We start from the raw sequence: 25,761 nt of genomic DNA on the forward strand, positions 1-25,761 counted from the left end.
CCTTCTACGGGTGCATTCCTGTCATCTGTTTTGTGACAGATAATCTCTAGAACTGCGGATTCCCTCAGGGACTGGATAGATAGATTGACTTGTAGACATGATACTTTTTGGTCACCATCAGCTGTGCAGCCAAACAGCTGGCTGCTTGCCTTAATCACTGAACCTTTAGAAAGTGCTCCATAATTATTTTCATACCATACTCTGCAAATAACCCTGCTTAAAGAAATTGTGCATGTTGCTAGAAAAACAAATGCTGATTCAGCAAAGCCCTTCTAAAAAATGCTTTTGTACCTTCAGCTTAATAGCGAGCAATGGCCTCGGTGCTCTGCTGATTTGAATCCTGAAGACTTTTTATTATCTATCTGGCAACATATTGGGATAAGCATTTTTTTTCCCAAGCTATTTTCCTCTGAGACAAGCACACGTGGGTTTCTATATACAGACTTTTGTCAGCTTCTGAGGGTGGGATATGGTGCAGTACTGTGACATTCGTTGTTTAGTGACTTTAACACGTAGTGAGAGGGGATTGATGTATTGATGTCACTATCCTCCTGACAAAAGGAAAATTGGGAAATGAGTTTCCTTAGGAAATTAGATTTATTAAAGATTATTTATAGGCAGGGTTGCAAAGCTAGAACTTGAAACCAGAACAAGGTGTGGGAGGCTTGTGGGTGCTGGAAAACGTGGAGCAGGGATAGAGACTGGTCCTTCCCACAGACCCCACATGTGGTGCCTGCTCACATGGAAGGCAATTCCTGGCTCTCCCAAGGCCTCATATTTTGTTGCTTATCTGTTATTAAGTTTTAGAGTGAAGACATGAAACAAATGAAGCCAAGCCATGAAATGACTGGCAGTTGGCATTAGGATGGGAGAGTGGACTCCCCTGCACCAGGAAAAGGCGAAAGCTTCGTGGGGAAAGCCCTGGGGAAAAATATTATAACCTAATCAAAATGACTGGTGGCTTTAAAAACAACAGAAAGCCAAGAGATGGCACTGAGCTTTCCCTTTCTGGGGATAATGTATTGCAAGCTAATTTGATGGAGACCCCGAGAGGATGAAATGACCCTCGACAGTGTGGATCTTGAGAAGAGTGACAGGTAGAGTGTGAGACTGAGGCCTGGCTGGAGCTGGGAAATCTGGTGTGGTAAGCACCATATGGTCCTTCTAGCGCGTGTGCGAGACCTAATTTCCACACCCAATGGCTCACAAAAGAAATAGCACTGGTGCTATCACCAGTTGCCTTAATCTTGCTTCAGACCAGGTGTTCCCACCGTCTGGTCCTCCCTGCTGCAGCCCAAACGACCCATGGGTCATAGGCTCTGTGCTCTGCCCCAAGCAAGAAGAGACGCATTTTCAGCTATTTACTTTGTATTGAGTTGCATGCCTATACCTGTAAGTATATCTGGCTTACATTTAATGTCCAGTCTGGCAGAATGAGAGATCGTTCCTTACTATTTCCCCATTAGCAGATGGAAGTAAGATTTAAACAAAAGATGTCCCAAGCAAAGACAAATCCCTGCTGTCCTCTTTCAGTCCCTCAAGGTTGGTATGGCTCTGCAGCATCACCCCCATCCCTGAAGTCAGTGTCTCCTTGCAATGCCCATTTCTCCATTCCCACAGGGACAATTTGAGCCTGAGCCATGTGCTGGCACAGCCGTGCTTGCACTGATCTGCTGCTTGCATTGATCTGCGGCTTTCAAGCACAGTGTGGGCTGCAGTCCATGAGTGTGGAGCAAAAGGCTGAATTTAGTTGTCCTGGTACTTGGAGGACACAGGAATCTATTTGCCAAAATGCAGGTTCAGGCAAGTTAGAAGTCTAACATGATTCTTTTGGTAGAGCTCTGAAAGAAAACCTTTCCAAGGCAAGAGTGAAAGGTAGGCACCTCTTGATGCTTTTCCTACTGATCTGTAACATCCAACAGATGCAGTTCTTGTATTTGCCGTTAATTAGGGAAGCTTCCCACCTTCTGTACCCAAATGAAAAAGCAGGGTATGTGCTTCCTAGAGACAGGAAAGAAATCACTGCTTGTAGCTGGACAAGATGCTAATCCTGAAATGAGGACTTCAGCTTTTACAATTATTCTATCAGGATTTGTGCCAATTAAACTGATTTCCCTGAAGAGGGAAGAGCACTTAATCGATAATGTCCTGTGAGGGACTGGCATTGCTGCTTCCCTTATGGCACCGGTGAGCTCTCTCCATGGAAAGGAAAGGGCAGGAGGCTCCTGTCTTTAGGGAGCACACTGGGTGTCCCTGTGAAACACCTCAGGTCTCTCCAGGCTATTTTTCATTCATCGCAGCGATTTGTAACTGTACCTGTATGGTGGGTTTTGATTCATGCATGTCCGAAACAGTCATCCAGGTGTGAGAACAGTGACTATAATTTAGTATCTTGATATATAGCTTCTTGTAGTACCTCCAGTAGTGGCAGACATACCTCCGCTTGTTTGAACATACATTTCAGACTGTGTTTTATTATGTGGTATCAAAAGAAGTGTGGATCTTTCCTGTCATTTGCAGAGCAAGGTTTTGAAACTTGAGCAGTGGGAAAGAGTTAGCTCTTGCTTCTGAGCTAACTAGGACCATGTATAAAGAGAGCAACTGTGAAAGCCAAAGAGAGACACTCTGCCATATTGAAGTGCAAATGCTAATAGACATCTGGAAGACTTAATAATGGCTAGAAGAGGAACTGACTATAAAATCGGGTTGCTGTCATGGTCCTGGAAAGATTTCCAGCCAAAGAGGGAGCTGAGGTGGGGATGGCTGGGCCCTGAAGAGCACCAAGCCGAAACGCAGCTGGAATGGTAGAAAGGGAATGGAAAACGCAGCATGAGGGATCTCTGGTCACTGCTGCAAGCTAGGGAGCAGTGGGGAAACCATCCCAGGCTTTTAGAGGGCCCAACCTACCAGTGGTGAAGGACTTAGAAAACCAAAAGCAAATATTGTTGTCTTTGACAAGTCATGAATACTGAAGTTCAAGTGCTACTACAAATCTATAATGTTATAATGAAAGGTAATTACTACGGGGTTAGTGAATTAGGGGTTAGTGAATTAGGCTTCCAGTTCTCCATGGCAATTAATGGGGATTTGGCATATTTTTCCCAAAATATACTATTAATAAAATTAAGGGAAAAAAAATCTCCCCCTCTCCTCAGCCGGCTGCTCAGTTATGCCTTTATTGAATATTTCATTATTTTCTTGATCTCTGGAGGTTTTTAAACTCCTTCAGTACATCCACAGCTGCGAGCCTCTCCATGAAAGAAACCTGTTAAAGAAAACAGCACGAGAGTTACAGCAAACCACAAGCAATGAAACTTCCCGTGGCTGAAAGCTTTAGTAGTTCTTGTGCTGGCACAAATTAGAGCTGAGGTCGGATACCAGAGCTGGAATCTCTGCAGGAGGGAGCACAGTTACCTTGCTCCTCTTGGGAGCTGAGCTAATCTCTTCCTCAGGTGTGAGCGCTGAAGGCTCGCACTGACCTGGCTCTGTACCATCTGCACCGGTGGAGACGTTCTGGCTGGAAGTCAGAGGGATGTTTGTGTCCCTGCCCGCTCTCCCCTTCTGGAGCCTAGGAAAAGCTTTGTCCCTGTGCCTCTGTGAAGGGCCCAGCCTCCCGTTGCCACCAGCAGGCAGCTGCTAGAATTGCTGAGAAGTTTTGTATTTCCTAGAGCTTGCTTGGTAACACTTTGTAAGGAAAAGGTCTCCGGTTTTGTCCATCCCCCCTCCCAACACACACACTTTTTTTCTCTCCTAGGGCAGAAAAAGGGCACGAAACACAACATTTTTTTTCTTGAAAAAAATACAATGTGTTTTCAATGCTGAGCTCAAAGCTGGCTTTGGTGGGGTTAAAATTTATTTTATAAAAATACACCTGGACCTTTCCTATTGCTACTACAGACTTCATCTGCTGCAAATCTATGACTTTGACACAAAATTCCCTGCCTCAAATTCCAGTTAAAACTTCCCAAATTAACTCACTTCCCCCCCCCCCCCCCCCCCATCTTGCTTAAGAAGACATTTAGGTACTATTGATTTTTTTTAAACAGAGCTTCAGTCTGAGCAGCGCCTTATTAAACTTTTGCAGATGACTGGTTCCTTACAGGGCATAAAAGCTTCAGGTATCTTTTTAGGCAGATACTGTAGTCTCTGACCTACTTAGGTTCCAAATCCTATTTGAGCACTGGTGTCCTGCTGGTGGCACAGCTGGTTGTCAGGGTGGCAGTTCACTTGAACATCTGAGTGTCTGCAGAGCTGCAGACTGAATCCGGTTGCTGGATGTGTGCAGTTACACAGGGTGACGGGTTTGTGCCCTCTGCACTTTGCCGGGGCAGGACCTGGCTTCATCGCAAAATCCTCATGGTGATGCTTGAATGCCATGAGGATCTGGAAATGCTGTCAACAAGCTAAGGCAGCACAAGTGCGGATGAACACGGGGAGCTGCTGCTCCAGCTAGGCTGTGCCACCCGGGATGTGTTAAAATTATTAAGGCTATGCTGGGGAAAAAAGGCCAAAACAACAGCGAGGCAGAAAAGGTTCTGCTGTCAAGCAAATGTTACAGAAACAAGAGGAGGGAGTGCTCTGAGATCAGTGAAGCCGAGTTGCGCCCTGCTGCCGCCGACCCCGGGGAGGGCGAGAGGGGCACGAAGGACAGGACGCAACGTGGTGCCATCCCCATCGCTGCTGCTGCCAAGAAGACGTTAGCGGTTCCTTCGCAGGCGATGCAGGAGCCGGGTTATTTTCATCTTGTTTTTCCCTTTCCTTTTCCTTCCTGCCCCGGAATAAAACCATCATTTAACCCCAGATTAATGCCGGTTTAAGAAGCGGCGGGCGCGGTGCGGGGCGGTGCGGGGTGTGCGGGGCCCCGCCTGGCTGCTCCGCCCGGCGTGCTCGGGGGCGGCTCCGCTCCGCTCGGCTCCGCAAGGCTCCGCGGGGCTGCGGCGCCATGGAGGCGGTGGACCAGGTGCGCGGAGCCCCGCGGGCGGGATGCGGGGGGGAAACGGCCGGGATGGAGCGGGGGGTGCGCGGAGCGGGCAGCGGGCGCGATGCTGACTCGCTGTCTCTGCCCGCAGCTAGCCTCCGCGGGCACTTTCCGCGTGGTGAAGGAGCCGCTGGCCTTCCTCAGGGTGCTCGAGTGGGTGAGTCCCGGGGGGGGGGGATTGGGGTCGCGAAGCGATTCGGCCGCAGGTGGGTTTGGGAGGGGGGGGGTACCCCCGAAGTGCGCCCCGCGGAACAGGTGGGACAAGGTCTGGATTGGGGCTGGGGGCTCGGTTTGAGGGCTCACATCCTCCAGGGATGTAGCCGGGTCGGTTGGGTGCCGTGTTTGTGTGTGTCCGTCCCCGTCCGTCCCCCCCCTTCCATCTTTGTGCTGGATATAAACAATTTATTCTCTTTTAAACGGGGAGGTTGAGGGGGGGAATAATCCTCATTATGCATTTAGCAAACTTGTCTCTGGGCCGAGCCGCGAAAGAGGCAGATAATTGGTTTGCGGAGCAATGTCACTGTTTGTTGCTCTGATGCTCATTCGTAGTGAAGTCTGCAGGTCAAATGACATTCATCGCCAGTAGGTCTGAGGGAGGAGAGAGCTTCTCTGAACGGAAAGTTCAGAACATGTCATGGAGGATTAATCACATTCCCTAACGCCGGCTGGCTAGGGAATTATGTAAGCCATGTATTTTGGGGGTTGAGTCCCTGTGTGGGTGCGTTTATTCACATTCCACCTGCTGCAAGGGGCTGGGTTGGTGTGCTGGGGGCAACAGCTAACACCAGACCCCATCTCTGCCCATGTTCAGCAGCTCCTCTTCACTGCCGGGCACCTCGAAGCACCAGGTCTGGTGGAGCTGGGTGATGAAGATGTGGTGGTGCCACAGGCTTGTGATGAGGTGGCCCCACAGAGGCTGACCTGCATGCAGAGCATGAACAAGGTACCTTGTGTTCCTCACCCAGAGCTCCCCAATGCCACCTGGTGCTGCTGCTGCTGTCTCAAAGAGAAGTCAGGACATCCAGGGGTTGAGCTTGGTTGAGCGTTAGACACTGGTCCAAGGGTGTTTCAGCCACTCTGCATCACTTGCTGCGGAGCAAAAGAATTGGGAGCAAAGCTATTCCTATGACAAACCGGTGCTGGGAGAGTGGTCTTTTGACTATCTGCTCTGTGTCCAGTGGCGTATGGGAAGCGAGCTCCTCCAGGAAGGGCTTTGGGGGAGGGGGTGTAGGTTGTGCCCTTGAAGAAACTGTTCGCTGTGGCGTGTTGACATCCTCAGGACAGCAAGTGGGAACTCCTCTCTTGACAGTTTCCTACGTCTGTAACTTCTTCCAATGGCCGAATACAAAAGCTGCTGTTGTCATGGTTGAAAGCCACACGTAGAGCTCTTCTGGCTGCTCTATCTGCACGTTGCCTGTTTGTGTACATATGAACACATACGCGGCTGTGTGTAAACAGCTCTGCTGCCATGGCTGGGATGTACCAGTTCTTGGCCATAAGGGAATGCAAGAGAAGGGTGCAAAGTGTGTTAACATTAAAGATGGTCTGAGAAATTACTTTTCCCCCCTTTGACATCTATGTCTAAGTAGAATTAAGCATGTTATAATGTGTGGAAGACTTGGGGTTTTGCTGTTTGGTTTTGTTTTTTTATATTCTTGAAAGGCTTTTTGAATCACCCATATTCCAGCTCTATTCACTTCATCTTGTTGCTTTCATCTTCCTTCTCTTACCATGCCTACCAACTGCTACCCACCTCTCTTTACCATCTCATTTCAGCTAAGTGCCCATCTCTCCCTCAGGCCCCTTTTATCCCCCTAATTATCATTTTCAACTTTAAAAGGCCACATGCTCCAGCTGATTCTGCATCCACTTCCATATTCCCCCGTCAGCCTTGCAGCCACGGTGTGCCTGATCAGTACAGTCAGATTACACTTCCTAACACCTCCCACTTGAGTCCTAGATTGCATCTGCAAAGAAATAAAGTTCATAGCCCAGCTGGTGATGCTGTGATTCAGGGTGTTGGGTGGCTCTCGTGCTTGGAGGGAGGCTTATGGTGTTGCAGCATAGAGAGCAGAGGCATGGGGGCTCCTCAGAGTGGTTGGTGGTGTGGAGATGGTGTACACCAAACATGTCCTCAGCTGTTCCAGCCCCGAATCTGCATTCTTATCTGTTGGGCAATTTCTATAGGCCCATGGTGGCTTAGGGGTCAGCATGCCTTTATTCGTAAACCTCTTGTATTATGGTGCTGATGGAATCTGTGCATTAATGAGTGCAAATGTTTGCAAGTCTGAAGTAAACTGAAGTGGCAGCAGGTTTCTCAGGTGGGAAAATGCATCCATTGCAGAATTAATCTATAGATGGGAAAATTCCAGTTTGCCTGAAGTCTGGCTCAGGCATGGATCATTGTCTTAAGGAGCAGGGACTTTATATGACCTTTTTCGGTCTTCTGCTTTGACTGTCACCTAACACCCTGAGAGAAGATGCTAAGACTGATTCTTCTCAATATTCACAGCACTGTGATAGGTTTTCATTGGTATTTCCTATGTACGTTGCACTCTTATTTTCAGCCAAGGAATTGCATTTAGAATCCATTAAGAGACAACATTGGCTCAGGCCCAGGAAAGGTTAAAAGAAAGAAGGAGAAAAAGAAGAAAGAAAAAGTATCTGATAGCAATTAAGCAAGAGTTGCAATTTTTGAACTCTACCTTGGTAATAGACTGTGTACTTGGAATACGTGGATCACAGATCTGGGCTTGGAAAACTGCACGCACAGCTGTGCAAGATAGACCCTGCTATTTTTCCAGCTTAGAGTCAGCTCTTGCTTCATGGCATGTACCAGGGGCAGGGAAAAGCTGTTTAAAACTGTATTTGTTCTTGCTTTTCTTCATTGCCTTGGCTGTTACTCCACAGATCTTTGCATGAGAAGAGGGTGTCCTTCCGAAGCTTATTTCTCATGGTAATCTGTTGTGGCACTACGACCAGTTGCAATGTCACAAACACTATTACAACTTCAGTTGAAAAGAGGCTCTCCTACATGCACACCTGACAATAATGAATAAGGAAAGATGAAAGAGTGTTTATTCATTTCCCTGGATTAATTTCTGTGAATCTCTGGATGTATTTAGATTACTTTTATTGGGGTTCACAAACAGTGATCAAGACAAGCAAGTTTCTGCGCTCATTGCCTCTTTGGAGCCAAAGAGCTCCCTTTGGAGAGGGATTAAGCCAAAATGCAGGGCTCTGCCCATTCCAGTGATGTATGAGCTACTTCATGTATCATTTTATCCAAATATTTGTCTGAAAATAGCAGCTTCGTGTCACTAGGCTGAGGCTTGTAATTACTTCTCCTACTTTCTTGCAGTGCTTTGCCACAACCAACTTCCCTCCTGCAAAGCAAGCTGTCACATTTCAATGTAAAACAATGGGAGCTGCAATGATGTCCATCACGTCTTTCCTTTGTAACTAACACAGATGCAGGAACTCCACCAGTTTGCAAGCTGGGAGGTGTTATGATTGCCTTGCTGACTGTCTGCTGGTGGTTGTTTTACAGTTGCTCCCTGCTCTGCCAGCTTGCAGCCCTGTCTAGGCACAACAGAAGGGGTGTTTTGGGCACAAAGACCGTAAAAGTAGCTCTGTCTTAAGCCAGTGCTGCTTGTATCGGGGCAGAGGTGAGTTGTTTATGCTGTAGGACAAATCTTGTGGAGACTGGGGCTGTTCTTGATCAGATGACTTGGATGTGGACATTAGGATGCTCAGTGAACCCAAATGTGTCTGAAGAGTTGTTATAAGTCTTATCTCTGTGCAGAAAAATACATTCCAGGCCTTGCATGACTCAATATATTCACTGCTGTCGAGCATCTTCATGGGATGCGCCAAAGATGTCCAAAGCAGTGCAGGGCACTTGGGCAGCAACCCGCCACTCATTTTTGGTGGCAAACTGGAGAAAGGAATTGCAAAGTGATTTGGAAATGTGTGTGTACATGGACCAAGCTAACCTTGCTTTGCTTCCTTGCTTGCATGAGGTGATTGTTTGCCTGATGAGCTAGGAAAAAGGCCAGGCTGCTGCTTCGGTTGTATAGATTCTGTGTATATGTGACAGTCAAGCTTGCTTTAATTATATAGATTCTGAAAGGGTTAGCACCCCCCTCCTTGCAAACAGATGTATGTTTGGAAGGCAAAGGGAATCAGTCTTGAAAGACTGATAACAAGTCTTGTCTTTTGTCCTAATGCTGATTGCTCATCTGGACATGGAGCATGTTTGTTGGATTATATTTGCATGCATATGAATGGACATAAGTAGCTGCATGCTTTCAAGTGTGTCCTAGAAAAGCTTAAATAACTTGAGATGCTGAAAATAAGTGTGGGGGGAAAATTAAGAAGGTAATGCTTGCACGAGGCACGTGTGATTAGTAGTTTGCTCTGTATAGTGTATTATGGGCCTGAGATATTTTTATAGTTGCTTGAGACTCTTCGTCATATTTGCTTGTGTGTGTCTGGCTTTTGCTTAACCAGAAGGCTGCTGTCTACTTTGACATGGGCAGAGACTTCAGGTGACGGAGCAGGGTAACCTTGCTAGAGCTTCATGCTCCATATGGATGCAGGGCTTGGAAGAGTTGAGTGTTTGATCTTCTCTACCCTTGTATTGCAAGAAAAGCCTTAATAAAAAGGATAGTTCTTCCTGCTTGCTGAAGTGGCTTATGCAATGCCAGGATCAGATGCTGCATTTGGTGTTAGGTCTATTCTTCCTGATGTGTAAGGCACATAAACACATGTGAAAACTGTACTGTTGTCTTTTTTTTTATGTCTGCCTTGGGATATAGGTATGTATCTGTTCTTCAAAACCTGGTGCTGCTTCCTACCTCCAGGATCTTGCATGTGTAGTGTCAGGTCAGTGAAACACGTGCCACTTAATCAAAAAATGTAAATCCATTTCTACGGTATTTTAATATTAGAAAGGTAATTACCATGTAACTAACGCTTCTCTGTAAGCTGTCAGTAATTGGATGATTTCTTATAGGCAGCTTAGCATAATGCATGCAAAATACACTGTGGCTCTCTACAGATGAAAACTGCCTCAGTGAAACAAGGGGATGTGAGCATCAAGAGACCTGAGTCCTCTGTATTGGCTTTGCCAGCCCTTGTCGTTGCACCTACAACTTACAAACACATATTGGGGCATCAGTAACCTGCAGGCAGGGAACTCTCTTGGACAAGTATTTTTATTAGGAAGAAGTGGGAGGTGGGTTTTGCCATTCCCCATCGCACACAATGGAACCTGATGTCTAAGATCTGGAAAGTTTTTGTAGTCTTGTCAAAGCCAGATGTGAAAGCCGTTTGCCACTCTGTCAGAGGGACTAGGATAAAGGCAGCAGCAGCGATAACAATGCCTATGTGGTATTTTACCCTGTGGTTATAAAGCCTCAACTTCAGGAAGTTTTGTGATTCTGAAAGCTTTGGCTTTGATAAACCATACGCCTTTGGATCAGGGTGGCAGATGAATGGAAGCCCTAAAGACTGAAAACCCAGAACTCAAATGGAAGAGCAGAAAGTCTGTCTTGTGATCCCATGGTATTATGCAGACTGCAGAGCACTGGCTGTTCTGCATGCTCCTCACATGCGTGTTTATCTGTGTACAGATCTTGTTGGAAACTGAACAACGGTGTCCCATCAAAATGTTGCTGTTCAATGGTGCAAATGCTGGTACAGGCAAGGAAGGCATGGGAAAGGTCAGCAATGCCTGACCATATTGCAGATAAATGACGTCTTTCATCAGGAAAATACCTACCATTTTCCCCTTAAACTCATGTTGTGATCACAGAAAGGTTGATTTTAAAAGGGCACATAATGATTCATTTAAATCTTGATTCTCTAGCAGCCCAGAGGGGGACCTGGTATAAAACAGTTATATAGGATTTTAGTGAATATGGTTGAGCTACAGTGCTCCAGGAGGCAGGACTTTTGGGGTTATGTACTGCTCTTGTGGAAATCCCAGGGTTAAACTGGTTAAACCTCCTCATGGTAAGCACTTTTGATGGCTGGTGTCATCCAAGTGTAGCTGTTTGAAGCAGTAGGAATAGAGATGAGGAGAGAGACTCATTAATGCTAAATTTGATTATATATGCAAACCAGGTTTCTATGAAAGGAAGAACAAAAATGATCTGACTTTCAAACTAGCAAGAAGATGCATGGAGATAGAGGGCTCTGACATTAGACAATACACAGTTAAAGTCTCCTTGCCAATTTTTATGAGGGAGATGTTTCAGTCATCACTCCTGTAAATCAGCATCTGCATAATCGGAGCCGCGGGTAAAAGCCCTGCATGTTGACATCTCTGGATTCAGTCATTGCAGTTGGAGGAGGACAGGATTCGAGGTGCTTGTGCTAAAACCCTTTTGTTCATTATGAGGGTGCTGAGGCACTGGCACAGGTTGCTCAAAGAAGCTGTGGCTGCCCCATCCCTGGCAGTGTTCAAGGCCAGGTTGGACACAGCAAGCTGCTCTAGTGGAAGGTGTCCCTGCCCGTGGCAGGGGGTTCAAACCGGATAAGCTTTAAGGTCCCTCCCAACCCAAACCGTGCTGTATTCACGACACATGTGGATGAAGGGACAGGAGACCTCCTGCTCCCTGGCTGAAGTCTCCACTCTGCCCTGGAGAGACCTCCTCTTGATGTAGGAGGAGAGAGGCAGAAAGCAGGTGATGCTGGGCTCTGCACAGGGCTGGCAATGGAAGGCAAAGTGCTGAGGCCTCAGCTCTGCAAGCACAGCTTTCTTCTTCGGCACCAAATAAAAGTGGTTAAGTAGTGTTCTGGTCCTGGGGCGCAGCGTGGAAAACAGCACTTGGCCTTCTGTCTGCCTGTCCTGCCTGGCAACTGCCCAAAGGGGTCTTAATGGTTTTTACTCTCAGGGGGGTTCTGCAAAGTGCTGTGAGGAACATGATGGAAAGGAACATACAGTGTGGAGGTGCTGCTTTTAAGGTGTTTGCTCAAAGTGGCATATGTACTGTAAAGTGTGGCATAGTTGCTAAGGTGACAGCTTGCTTTTTGGCAAAAGCGAAAGAATACTGAATATAGACAAACTGTAAGCTTTTGCTTTGTTTTATTTGCACAGTTTTATCTCCAGGCCATTGTAGAGACTTCTTGGGTTTCTCTTTGGAAGCAGTATTTTCCTGTTCGGAATGCTTCACTCCATCAGAAAATCTAATATTGCTCCCCATTCTTAAGGAAATGCTTAAATTGCATAAAATGATGGGATTTTCAACAATTATAACTATATATACAAATTATGGCATTGTAAGGGTTTGGTAATGGCATTCACACAAGTAAGAAAGTATTCTCTAAGAACCTTTAATATAAACAACGAGTATTGTGGATGTGGGCACATTCCTGAGCGCACAGCCCAGAGGATTTTTGCATGCAGTATTTGCATACATTTGCAAAGGGCTCCAGCCTACACTGAAATGCATGGTGGGGTGAGAACTCCTGTCAGTCAGGCTCAAAAGCTGGCTGTGGTGAGGTGTGAAGCCCAGGCAGGGAATCCAGCATCAGACAGTGCGGTTACTGCCAGGGCTGAGTATTTTCGTAATGCTACTGCGGGAGGAGAATCAGCAGAGGATTAGACTGACATGGCCCCTCAAGAGAGGGGGTTTTCCACATAAGCAGCCATATGTGGCAGGAAGCAATGTTATGGTCTTCAGTGTGGAAAGGAAAGAAGAAAGAGCTCAAAACCTAATGCCAACTTTGGTCTTTCAGCAGTGGGGTACATGCATGATCCATGAGAAACAGCCAGGAAAGGCTGCAGTAACATACTCATTGCCCTTTGTTTTACCTTTCCCTTCTTTATGGTGTTTTAATGGATAGACAAACGTGTTTCTCTGAATGAGCTGTTCTGTCTGTGCCTTTTCCAAAATGCCTTACCATCTGGGGAGAAGACTGTTTTAGAGGCAGAGCCTGTGGGAGCTGATGAGCTAATGCTGTGGGGAGCAGCAAGTGCTGCAAGCCTGGAGCTTGGGATAAAAGTTGAGGGGAGGTCTGTGGGCTCCTGTTCCCAGATAAGTGCTGGTGCAGGTGTCTCAGTTTGTCAGTGCCATTGCCAAGGCTGAAGTTAGTAAGGGTATTTTCAGAGTGGTCAGAGACCATGATGCCCTAGACAGGGAGCTTTTGTTGGGGGAATGGGGATGTCTCTTTGTTAAGAAGACCCCAACAAGCATACTTGGCTCTGAGATCTGTACGGATGTTGTAGTCCCCTGTTTCCCTGTGTTAAGGAAGCAGGAGTAATACTGTAGAGCAGGAAGGTATCAATGAGTTCTACATTATCAGATAAGAGGGGAATAGTCCCAGCACCACTGTCAGAAATAAGTCTGACTGTCTTGCAAAACTCTCAATCTGTCAACTTGATCTTTATTGCATGAGAAATACCAGACCTGCTACATACAGCCTGACTGAAGTGCTCACGAACCCGAAGTATCGAGGGTGAAATTCTGCCCAGGAAAGAACTGCTAACTAACATTGGCAAGATCATAGATACATCAGGAAGTAATTTATAGTAATAGCTCTTCAGTAGCTCTTTGAATTTCAAAAAGAAGTTTGTTGTGTCTGTCCTCAGGCTTCACTTTCCCTGTTGTTAATTCTCTGCTCTCCTGTGTTATTTCTCAAGTGATGCCTCGGCTCAAATCCTTTGGCACTTGCACTGTTGTGTGCATGTGTGACACTGCATTTGCAGACCTTCCTAATATTAGGTGAAAAGCCTCTGTGGCACCCCAAATAGTACTGTAGAAGTAGCAAAATCTTCCTCGCTGGGTTCCCAAAAGCTGAGGAGACTAGTGGCTTCTTTGTTCAGCCTCCCTGATGTGGGTCATATTATGGCCTATGGCTTCCTTCAGCATCCAAGTCAAAATACCCCAGGATGTTAGGAAATATCTTACAATTTAATGAGCAAACTTCATCCTTTCTTGAACTTTTTGAAGAACAATCTTCTCCCTGGCTGTGTGCCGGAGGTATGCTTGAAGTAAAACAAGAGAAGTCTCCCATCTACATGCAAGTTTAAAACCATCTAGTTCCTTACCCCTACTACTCCTCATGCAGAGTCTATGTTGCACAGAACCCCACTGCTGTACGTCATTTTTTTTACCCCATTTAGAATAGCCTTCATACGGAGAGAGTGGTGGCTGGGAGCAATTGAACTTGGAAAGGTCACAGCTCCCTTTTGGGACTGTGAGGGGAAATGCTGATGGGTGTCTATCATTTCCAACCAAATGGAGCTAGGTTTGATACTGGAAACTGGCTTATTACTGCAGAATAAGTATATTGCAATAATTATCCTTTGGAGTTGAGTAGTTTCTCTAAGTGCTTTTATAGAGACTGTGCTTGAAAAGCAAAGCAAGCGTGGGATTCCCCCACCGCCAAATCCAGCAGCCGATAAATCCAGTAGAGCTCTCCTGATTGCCACCTCCGAGGGCAGTCAGCGGGCTGCGGTGGAATGAGGTCCCAGTCTGAAGGAACATGCCTGCCAAAAAATTAAACAATGGATGCCTTCCTGTTTAATGTTAACATTTTAATTAAATTCTTTGCTGCTGTGCACCTTTGATCTCAGTGAGCTGATATATGCGGTGTCTGCTGTTGAGTCGTAGCGGTGAGTTGTTCTAATCTTGCAAGCAGATGTAAGGATGCATTTGAGTGTGGATGAAAGTGCAAAAGCTGAACGCTGCCAAGTACATTGCAAGCTGACTTTTCCAACTGGTGACCAAATGGATGTGTACAGGGAGATTACTCATGAGTATGGCTCAATAGAGCTGCTTTCTGAACATACTCTCTCCCTATTTTTGATCTACTTCTGTGAATGGCGCTGCAAGAAGAGTCTGCTTGATGGAATTGCTCATTGAGAGGACTGAAGCCAGGAGCTGAGATTTTATTGCTAAACAAATTCAGTTTCAAGTTGAATGATTAATAAAGTTTGATCCTTTAGAGAGCTTAAGCAATACTGCGTGGTGTTGACTGGGCACAGCTATCGATTAGTCCCATCCGAGTGCCCAGTCTGATAGCATTTAATTGTTGTTTTCTATGCAGCCATGCAAAATGTAGGTACCGAGCAGCATGTAGCCAAGCAGCCCCACAACAGCTGACTTCTAAATGTGTGGAAAAGTCTTTAAATAAAGACACGGTTACACACAGTTTCCCCTGCACTGTTGGTAGATAGTCTTCAATGATGTTCAGAGGAAGTAGCAAGCTGGGAGCAGGATGTATTTTCATGGCAATGAAAGGTGCTAAAGTGCGTGTGCTTGTGTATAATAACCTGGAACAGGTGACTGAGGAGTGTGTGGAGCATTTGTCTTTTGCAATTTGAGCTGTACCTAGGTGTCAGGAAAGCATCTGTGATTGCTGCATCAATAAGTTACTGGTAGAGCTTGATTTGGGAAAAGGCATTTCATTTCCTTGGGGAAAAAATAATTTTCAATCGAAATTTCCATTGAAAACTGGCATTCTGGTGAGATCATGGAGTCACAGAATGGTTTGGGGTGGAAAGAACCTTAACGATCATCCAGTTCCAACCCCCTGCCATAGAACAGCTTGCTCCAAGCCCCGTCCAACCTGGCCTTGAACTCTGCCAGGCATGGGGTAGCCACAGCATCTCTGGGCAACCTGTGCATATTGTCTGTCCCTTATTTTGGTCAAACATGGAGTTTTTCTGAGGCAGCGCAGTCCACTTCACAGAGAATCACTGAGCTGCCTTCATGAAGCCTCCTTGTTTTGCTGTGTTGTCTCCGTGGGCTGTGCACGTTCTCTCTGCTGCCTTGCAGCCTGTCACTCGTGGCAGGCGGCTCTGCAGAGAGGGCACCCGATCCAGCACAAAATCTGTGCCTGTCCAGATTGCGTGGCCCTGGCAGGCAGCAGGAGCTGGCTTCGCAGTGGGCTGACATATGCAGGGGACGCTGGGTGTGCCACACTGCAAAGCCTCCTGCCTCCGCTGCCAGTGCACACATTACGGCTCTTCCCAGGGAAGGATGATACTGTGAAAATGGGCTCTTTGCCTGCAGTCCTGCACGGCCCCGCAGCACTCCCCACTGTGAGGACCAAGTGCTGTCACTGCTTTATTCCCCTTTTCTTTTTCTCATCCCATTCATCATGGTTTTTGCAGCAGAACAGCAGCAGCACAGGACCATGATGGGGCTCGCTTCTCATGGTGGAAGTGAATCAACACAGCTTTTATCGCTGAGGAGTTAACTAGAACAGCTCTTTCTGCATACACCCATGGCTCACTCTTTTATAAAAATAGTTTTCTGTCTTTTTATTTATGTGCTCATTAGTGCTGGCACCCATGGGTGAAGTGTTGGTTGTTAATGCAGCTGAAGAGCTCTGATGGAGCTAATAAATGGGGTTTTTTGTGCAGCTTATTCCCCCCAAAGTAGTGACTCAGCAATGATCAGACATCTCTCACGGGACAAACAGTTTCCAGCTATTCCCAACTGGCAATAAAACCTGTGTGTCACTGGGCTGCCAGGAGGTAGGGCTTGAGTACCCCACATCTGTATTTCTTCTGCACAGAGAGATTGCTAAGCATGTTCTGGGTGTTAGGACAAAAGTACTCTTGCTTGGTTTAAAAGAGATGATTATTTTTTTCCTGGGGATTTTTATACTCCACCCTGTGATGCGCTTTGGGATGCATTCAGCTTTCTCTTCTGAATAGGGCTCCAGATGATGGAAATAAATTATCATAAATTAGAATAGATTGCACTCTTCAGCATCTCTACATCTGTCATTATGTTTCTTTAACAGTTCAGTTTAACATTTATACACACTCTGACAGCAGCTACTGGTGTGTATGCTATAAATATTGGCTTGGAGAAGACATTAATGGAGTTTAGGTAAACGTTTGATGCCGCTGAGATTCTGTTCCATATGGTGGTATGCAGTGAAATCGTATTCAATGTGCCATGTATAGCGCTCATGTATTCCCTATAGACTGGCCTCTTGGGATTTCATAAGCTTATCGTGTTACTAAGAAAGCACAGGTGCCTTCAAAGAAGAAAGTGAGTTTCTTGCAGTCTAATCTGTTTTTCACCACCTGTACTCTTTGTTTAAAGCCAGCTTGTAGTGTGTATGGATGGGAATGGCTCAGAGAAAAGAGAGATCTTGCAGAAACAGTGGTCAGGTGTTAGGCAACGAGCTGTGGGAGCTTTCTGCTTTGAATGTGTGTGAAGAAAATCCATGTGATTTTCTGACCAAGATGCCGTTTCATTAGACAGTAACTAACAGGGTGAAAGTTTTGAATGTTGGCTGGTCACGGTTGCTAAACCTGAAATTCGTGACTCTTAACCCCTGATGAAACTGTCACCAAAATCACTTGTAGGAGCATGGACTTCATTTGAGGAATCTGACTTGCAGGAGGACAAATAGCTGAGAACATCATGGCAAGGGGCAGGAAGAAATATATTCTGGCCCCTCATGTTCCTTCCATAGATCAACAGGATTTGGGTGTCTCCCACAGTTTTGTTTCATTTTTGTTTTGTTGGTTTGGGTTTTCTTTATTTTGTTGGTTTGCTCACTGCAACACCTCGATTAGTGTAGGTTGATCATGTGGCTGCTTCTTTTGCAGTATTTCTCAGATTTAGAAACAGAATCACAGAATGGTCTGGGTTGGAAGGGGCCTTAAAACTCATCCAGTTCCAAGTCCCTGCCATGGGCAGGAGCACCTTCCACAAGAGCTCCAAGCCCCGTCCAAGGCGGCCTTGAACACCGCCAGGGATGGAGCATTCACAACTTCCTTGGGCAGCCTGTTCCAGTGCCTTGCCACCCTCACAGTAAAGAATTTCTCCCTTATATCTAACCTGCATCTCCCCTGTGTAAGTTGGAATTTACCCTGTTCTCAAGCTAACATGAGGGTAAGCAGTATGTTGTCTGGCTTGGCACCGCAGAGGGGCATTTGGGGTACAGCAGTGGGGCAGCCCAGCCTCCGTGCCTGATGTGGAAACATCTGGGATGTACCAGCCCCGGGGCATATCTGCAGCAGAGGGGTGGCTGCTTCGTTTGCCCCTGCGTACTGCAATGTAAGTAATGAAGTAACCATAATGTACAAACTGGCTCAGAGCAGGGCAATCTGAAGAGAAAGCGCTCTTCACACTGTAAATTGCTAAAGGTCTTTATGATGCCAGTGAATTAAAAATCCGAGAAGAAAAAACCCTCCAGTGCTGCAAGTTCAAGACACATCTTTTAAAAGCTGCTGGTGGGGAGGGGAAGAGATAACTTATCTGAATGGAAATGTATTTAAACTCTGTGTCTTGTACAGTTCTGGGTTACTGCAAAGAAAACAGTGTATTCCCTGTTGCATAGACTGAATGGGTTTCTGTGATAATGTTTCCCCTTTTGATCTGAATCATTAGTGAAATCTAAAGACCTTTGCAGGTATTTTGTTTAAAAGAACAAGTTGCTTCAGGTGTTCTGGTGATGAGCTCGTGTTTATCCACACTGGTGGTACAGAGAAGCCTGATGCACCTCTATGTACGTCCAGCAAGGCACAAGGCATCCACAGCCTCTTTCCACCCGGCTGGGCAGAACCCCCTCTCTTAGCCTTTCTCAAGTTTCCAGGTTTTACTGCTGTTCTGAGTGCTTGTGGGGTGGTTCTGCCTCAGATTCCCTCTTCTTTCTGGCTCCTGCAGGAAAAAGTGTTTTGCAAAACCATTAGCAGAATCCTTCTGCCCAGAGCAAAATCTTGCCCATGGTTTTCCTCTGAAAACCTAGTTGTCTCTGAGCTTGCAGCTGGCATTTATGTCTCTTGAATGATGCTATAAAGGAACTAAACTGTATTTAAAGAAAGACATCCTTTACATTCACCTGATATTTAAGACATTTTAGCCCAGTCAGCAGGATTTCATGGTGAGCCTTGATCTAGCAGGAAACCCTTCAGCCTTCTTGAAGCTGAAAGAGAAGCTGCATTCCAGGGAGCAATTTCAAAGCAACGAAACTCTGTTGTTGTTATTTGTTGTATTTCTTTCCTGCATCTTTTGTCTCTTTGAGGCCTGGGCACTCTGCGTGCAGTCCCTATAAGATGGCTTTGACAGGCATGGACTTCTCCTTGATGCCCTCATGTGAGCTGGTTCAATTTGAGAAGGGATGTGCAGCAGGAGGAAATTCATGTGAACAGTTTCCATTGGACCATTTGTCATGAGAATATCTCCTTGGATTATTTAATTAGTTGCATTTTTTAATTTAGCTCTGATCTAGACTGTAAAGATCCTCTTGGGTGGAGAGGAGAGAAAAGAGCCCTTATTCCAAGTGATTTTTTTTTTCTTTTGTTCTCATAGGAAATGGGCCTATGCTCTTCTTTTTCAATAAATCTGCCAGGTTTTAGCTTTCCCATATGACTGACATTCATAAATCCCAAATCTATTTCTTTTAGGCTCTTTATCCCCATAGTAAACCTGGGGATGGTGCATTCCCAGTTCCTAGTGTCACCAGTACCTGGCTGAAAGGCCCTTCAGGGTAGAACGGGAGGAAAGGCACGCTTCTTGCACTCTAATCAGTGCTGGATCTTGGTGTTTAAAAATATCACAAGTGAAAAACATGGATGTGAGTCATACAGAAACCACCCTTCACAGCTCAGGGAGAACAAATATCAGAAAAACACATTCTTCAGATGTTTCCTTCTCCTGAGAAGGAGCCACATCTAAGATTTGTTTGAAGTATTCAGTCGTAAACATTGGTCCCCTGCTGTCAGAGTGACCACTAGACAGAGGAGACGCCTATTAAATGTTAATAGCTAGTACTGTGCCAGAGCTACATCAGACGTGAGAGTCTGAGTGAGCTTTGCATCAAGAGAAAAGGTGGAGGAGGCTGTGACTTCACTTCTTGGGTCAAGATACTCCACTGATCACATTCTGCTGTAAATGTCTCACTGCCGGAAAGATCGGTTCTCACTTTGGACCTAAATTCTCATCCACATCTGACATCACTGGTGTCATATCCTAGGACAGCATATCTGCATGCTTTTGGGGGAGCTAGCTTCCTTTTCAGTCATCCGCTTTGCGCCTCAGCAGTTGGGAGACTGTGATTTTGTATCCGCTGGCAGTAATGGTACGTTTGAAGCAAGCGTGTGTTCAAATGCATATGCATTTCTCTGTGTTTTTACAAGATTAATATTTTAAAGGCTACTCAGTACAAAATTGCTCAAAATTATTTAAATCTGAGACACGCTGGAAAGATCAGAGAACTCCTGTCAACTACTAAATTAGTAATGTTGAATTAGACATGAGAAAATCCTTTTCAATTTAAGTGGCTTTTCTCAGAACGTTTTGCATGTTTAATGTCTTAATTCATCCTTCTAATAATTGGTCGAATTTTGGCTCTCCCTGAATATCCCTGCAGATGTGCACAGTGCATATAGTTCAGGCCCTGATCCATTCAGCCAAGCCACACATCCCTGAGGACTATGAGGGAGCCCCCAAACCACTTACCTCTTGGGGATACAGTTTCCTACTATGGATGCAGAGCAAAGATTGAGCCCTTCATTGGTAATTTCATACCTATATTTGAAAACTTTGGTTGTGCTGTTGTTTGAACAGTTAGGGTTGGAAAGGACCTTAAGATCATCATGAGTGCTTTTCAGCATAGACTCTTCAGTATTATCATCCATGAATCTTAAACTTAAAATTTGAACTAGAACTAACATTTGTGTAATAGTTTCAGGAAGGATCCCATGAGGCTCTTCAAGGGGAATTACAAATATTGCATTTGGTTGTTCATAACCCTTGGAGGGGGTCAGCCTCTCTCCAGTCCCCCTTGACAACAAGCTGCTGTGAGAGCTTAGCACAGCAATGTGTGTCCTGGTTGCAGCAGATGGATCTCATTTGTGTTGTTCATAGTCATGATAGGCAGCAAATGGAGTGGAGCCTGAGGCAGCACTTTGCTGCCTGAAGTTGATGTCTGATGAATTACAGAGATAAATAAGGCAAGAGTCTGCCTTTGCTTCTCCTTTTGAGTGTGCACATAAGTGTTAGGTGGTCCACGTTTGAAGACACAATGTGAAATGGGCTTTCAAATATTTCCTTGAAGTTGTCTTTATTATTTCATTATAATGGTAAGGAACAAAGCAGAAGAATCAATACGCCTAATTATTACATCTAAATGCGAGAGAAATTAGCCAGTGAACTCTCCCTTCTCTAGGGAGGATTAATCTTCCTATGCTCTATTTCAAATGTCTTCCAGAAAAATGAAAGGCTTATCACCTAGGAAACATGCGGTCCTAATCGCCAAGGTCTGGCACTTGGATTTAGAAATGGTTGAGGGGACTCTTAGTTGGTCTTCTGAAGCACAAAATTAGACGGTTTTGCTTGTGTTTAACTTGGAGTTTTGTAGCTGGGGGATTTGAATGACAAATGCTAGTGAGGCATGCACCACGTGCCATCCAGATACACCTTGGCTGGCTCTGGATGAGCTGGTGGACCTACTCAACACCAGGCAGTGCCAGGTGGAGGGGATGGGTTGGATCCTAATGTGATGCTGCCAGTGCGGCAGTGCTAATGAGCTCAGCTTCTCAGCAGTGAAGTGCTATATTGATGAGTCTATAATGCTTACAGAGCATTTATCTTTGCACTGTACAATATACGCTTATTTGTTAGCTGTAAGAGACTCCAAGAAGATACCATTTTTCTGTGGCCTGGTGGCAAATAACCATGAGATGCTTGCAGGTGATCCTGGCAGGACTCGATCCTTCACTCTGGAATTAGTCACTAAATTGAAATGACAAAAATATTCCCTGCATGCCAGGCTTAGTATGGCAATAAATTGCGGTTCTATCTCCTTGCTGCTGACTTGTACCAAGCCAATGATGCCTTGTGATATTTCCTACTGGGTTCATTATAACAGTATCAAGCTGTGATGCAGATATAAGGTTATTTCAGATAAATAGCTGAATAAATTCATGTTTATAAAAGATGTGTTTAACCCCCACCTCCCATAAGGTCTGACTTTCTTTACGTTTTGTCATTTGTTGTCATGTGTTGTCCCAGTAGAAATCCAAGACTGGAAATACCAAGATGTGCTTCCCTAGAATATCACCATGTTTTTGCCCAGGCAGATCATACGCAGGAAGAGAAGAGTTAAGTTCATTCCTTGCCTTCAAACCCCACCTCAGTGTAAAGAAGACTCAGCAGCTAAAATAAAAAGTCTAAATAAAAGGGGAAAAGGGCCATTTCTTTGCATAATGCTGGGAAAATCATCCTCAGAATTCACAAACTGAGATGACAGCTCGCTGTAGGGAAAACTTCAGTCCATCATTATTTTGCATTTTTGGATTGCGTTACTCATGGCGGTTTATTAATTAGTTTTTATTTTTCACTCTTTCTGAAACAAAAAGATTTCAACTCATTATGTATCACCCTTGTACCTTTCTTCCTTCCCAAATTGCTCTTTGCTTCATGGTCAGTTCCTGTCTTTCCTGGCTGTCGAGTTGATTAACTGGGTGATGCTGACTGGAGGGCATGAGATGGGCCACTGATGCATCACCTGATTATGTGTCCATGGAAACCCCCAGAGGTAAGGCCTCTGTTATCAAAATAAATTGGGATTTTCTGCCAACTAATAGTTGGCAGAGCTTGCACTAATGCTAGATTCTGCTGGGTGATGCAGTATGGAAGCCAATTAGCCTTTGCTGATAAGCTAGGCTTTGATTAAGCTTTTCCAGGCTTTCTCATCACGAGAAACATGTATTACTCATTGAACATGCAAATGCATTTGCAGTGTGTAATTACAGGATTCTCTAAAGAAGTGACCTATTTTAAACAGGGCTTTTGTGTCACTCTTATTCCTTCTCTGAGCTTACCAACTCAGTCACACAGTCCAATTCAGCAAATGTAATTGACTGGTTTTAGGAGTTAAAATATCCTGTTGTTGAATGTTTTATGCTTCAAATACTGAATATAATGAAGGCCACTGCGGTGGGTATGTAAGCTATCTGCAGCCACTCTGAAAGCCTTGCCCTTTGTAGCAAGTCTTTGGGAAGCAGTGTGCTGGCAGTGCTGCGATGTGCAGCTTGAGCCAGTTAAAAAAATTATCTTGTCCTGATAATGCTGAAAATAAACTCTTTTTCTGCATCCATAGGCAGGGATAACTTACCCTGCTAAATGTGCAGCTCATTGCACTTGATGGGAATTCACTTATTGATCTGATCAGCTCCTGACCTGTTCACAGGGTGATTGCGGATGAAATTATGTGATTAAAATTGATTATGGCTGTGTATTGTGTCTTTAGTCTTTGACACTTGGGATTTGAGTATTACAGCATGCCTTCTGTAGCTGATAGTTGATTGTGAAGAGCATCAAGGGGTTAACATGTTTTCATACTCCTTAGGGATACATTTTTCTGTGTTATATTCTCATTCATGGTCATGTGACAGTATCATGTTTCTTATCCAGCCATACATATTATGATAGTTTAGTCACTTTGTCTCAGAGATTGCATGAGCTAGTAAATGTGTCTATATAGGACAAGGGGTAATGAGTTTGAATTTAAGCAGGGGAAGTTCAGGTCAGATATAAGGACAAAGCTCTTTACTGTGAGGGTGGTGAGGCACTGGAACAGGTTGCCCAGAGAAGTGGTAAATGCTCCATCCCTGGCAGTGTTCAAGGCCAGGCTGGAGAGAGCCTCGCATGACCATGGCAGCGGGTTGGAACTAGATGATCTTAAGGTCCTTCCCAACCTTAGCTACTCTATGATTCTATATCCATACAATGGTGCTTTAGGAAAAAAAAGCCTAGGAAATAGAAGTTTTGTTTTCAGGTGTAATTCATGGTTATAGTCATTGAGTGTAACAAGGGCGTTCCAATAGCTAGATGCACATACTTCCTGTTTGTGGGACCAGATCTACTGCTGCTGTCATAGAGCCTGTGAGATGCAGTCTGAAGTCCATCAGCATTAGTGCTGTGGCACTTTGGCAGTTTGAGGTATTTAGGTTTTGTGGATATTTTTATTTTTATTTTTGCCTTTTTGGGGTGATTTTGGGTGGCAGGAACCAAGGGTTTGACCCCTGCAGAGAACTGGTTGAGAGCCATTATAAGCCCCAATCCTACAGGAGTGATCTTGAGTGTGATATACAGGCTTTGTCCCCTTTGCAGATGACGATTGATGACTTCAGTTTCCTATACCTTAGCACTGGGGCTGGTGGGTTCGAGAAATGCTTGACATGACGGCTTATGTAGAGCTTGGGCAACTTTCACTTGTGGGGCTCTTGCTCAGTCAGTTCCCTCTGCTAATCGCATGGATACTCCCAAGGTTTCAGCTAATGATCACAGAGCAGATTTCTCTTCTTGCTCTAAAGTCATGTGTTTATCCTCTTCCAAATTAGCAGTTTTCAAGTGTCCTACTGGAAATTTGGCCTAAAATAGCCTGAATACTTCTGTCTTATTGCTTTCATGCATGTACGCAGGCTCCAGTGGGGCCATAGTCTAAACTTGTGCCCCATTGGTTCCTTTATTTAAATCAGATTCCATCTATGGTAGGAATTTTGCAAGGGAACGTTCGAGGGATGATGTCTGAGTGTGAATATCTCAATTATAATTGCAATTCTACAGCATTTAGGCTTTAACAGAATTTTCATAGAATCTTAAGAATTGTAATTCTTTCTCATTCTATCAATAGTAACTGCAAACTCGAACATATGCAGCGAAAGGCAGGGAGGCAAATCATTGCGCTAGAGAGAGAACACAAGTGCCTTTTTCATCTGAGGAAAATTAGCAGAAAGGAGACAACTTCCAGCAAACTGTGGCTTCCGATCCACAAGCCGATAAAATCTGCATATTAGTCACAAGTTATTTTTCCAGACTTCTAGTTCATTCTGTTTGCTTTAATTAAAGATGCTGAAATTCTCTTTCAGTCTTTTTAGTCTGTGTTTCATAACTCGTATACATGGTGGTGGGAGAAAAAACAAGCTCAAAACCATCCACCATTATTACAGCTCACATCTGGCAGGTTGTGATTCGGTTTTGTTTCAACCAACAAAGATGCCAAGCTGGGTTTTATTTAGGAGTAAATCCAAAGAAGAATGAATTCTATTAGTTGGACCATGTTCTGTAAAAATTAGATATTTTTTCCCCCAAAGAAGGCATTATTTTATGACAAAACCCTCCACAAGGCAAAAATATTAAATCCAAACCCTTCATTGCATGGTTTTTGTGCTCAACATCCCAGCACATTCAGTGTTGGCACATTTTATGCCAGTGTGGAAGGAGGTAGCCATTCTGAGTCCTTGCAGTGGTGGATGTGGGTCTGTCCAGGGCTTGTTCCACACTGAATTAACTGCTGTGAGGATTAACGATGTTTTACTTGCCTACCAAGTGGTTTAAGTGCCATAAGCACCTGGAGACTCTAAGTCCACAAGCCAGGGACATCTTGAGATGGTGTAGCATCTTTTGGTGTAGCAGTAGTATCACCAGAGAATCAGCTTTTCTGCCAGAGATAGCAACCGCTGGCTAAAGCATTGGCATTGCTGCTGAGGAGAATATGTAAGAGTGTTTTGGTTGCAAAGCTTGGCTTTTACAATTTTGTGGTGTTACAGTGACTGAGGAAATCACTTCAGTCACAGAAGGTGTTTCCTGTACTCTTCTGGCATGTGGTAGTTTGTGTAATCGTTGTTCAGGTTGTGCTGCTGAGCCCGAGTTTCTGCCACACCATCACCTCTGGAAAAGCTTTGTCATTCTCAGCATTGTAGAGCAGCTGGCACAATCAGAGCCCATACCATGAAATCTGTTGGCTCTCATGGTTTCCTAATGCTCCTGTAGTTTGCTGCTGCCTGTTGTTAGTGC

The 25,761-nt window shown here is 45.0% G+C and overlaps 1 protein-coding gene across 1 annotated transcript in view; it reads left to right on the forward strand.

Moving 5' to 3' along the window:
* Nucleotides 1–4,851: 4,851 nt before the first annotated feature.
* The window catches only part of SYNPR (synaptoporin), a 109,614-nt gene continuing 88,704 nt past the window's right edge, over nucleotides 4,852–25,761 (forward strand). Inside the window, exons 1-2 of the mRNA XM_065687638.1 lie at nucleotides 4,852–4,960; nucleotides 5,070–5,135. Of these exons, the coding sequence (XP_065543710.1) occupies nucleotides 4,943–4,960; nucleotides 5,070–5,135 (84 nt within the window). The 5' untranslated portion in view covers nucleotides 4,852–4,942. The remainder of the gene's footprint in view (nucleotides 4,961–5,069; nucleotides 5,136–25,761) is intronic.

Source organism: Lathamus discolor, chromosome 7 (genome assembly GCF_037157495.1).
Source record: "Lathamus discolor isolate bLatDis1 chromosome 7, bLatDis1.hap1, whole genome shotgun sequence".
NCBI lineage: Eukaryota > Metazoa > Chordata > Aves > Psittaciformes > Psittacidae > Lathamus > Lathamus discolor.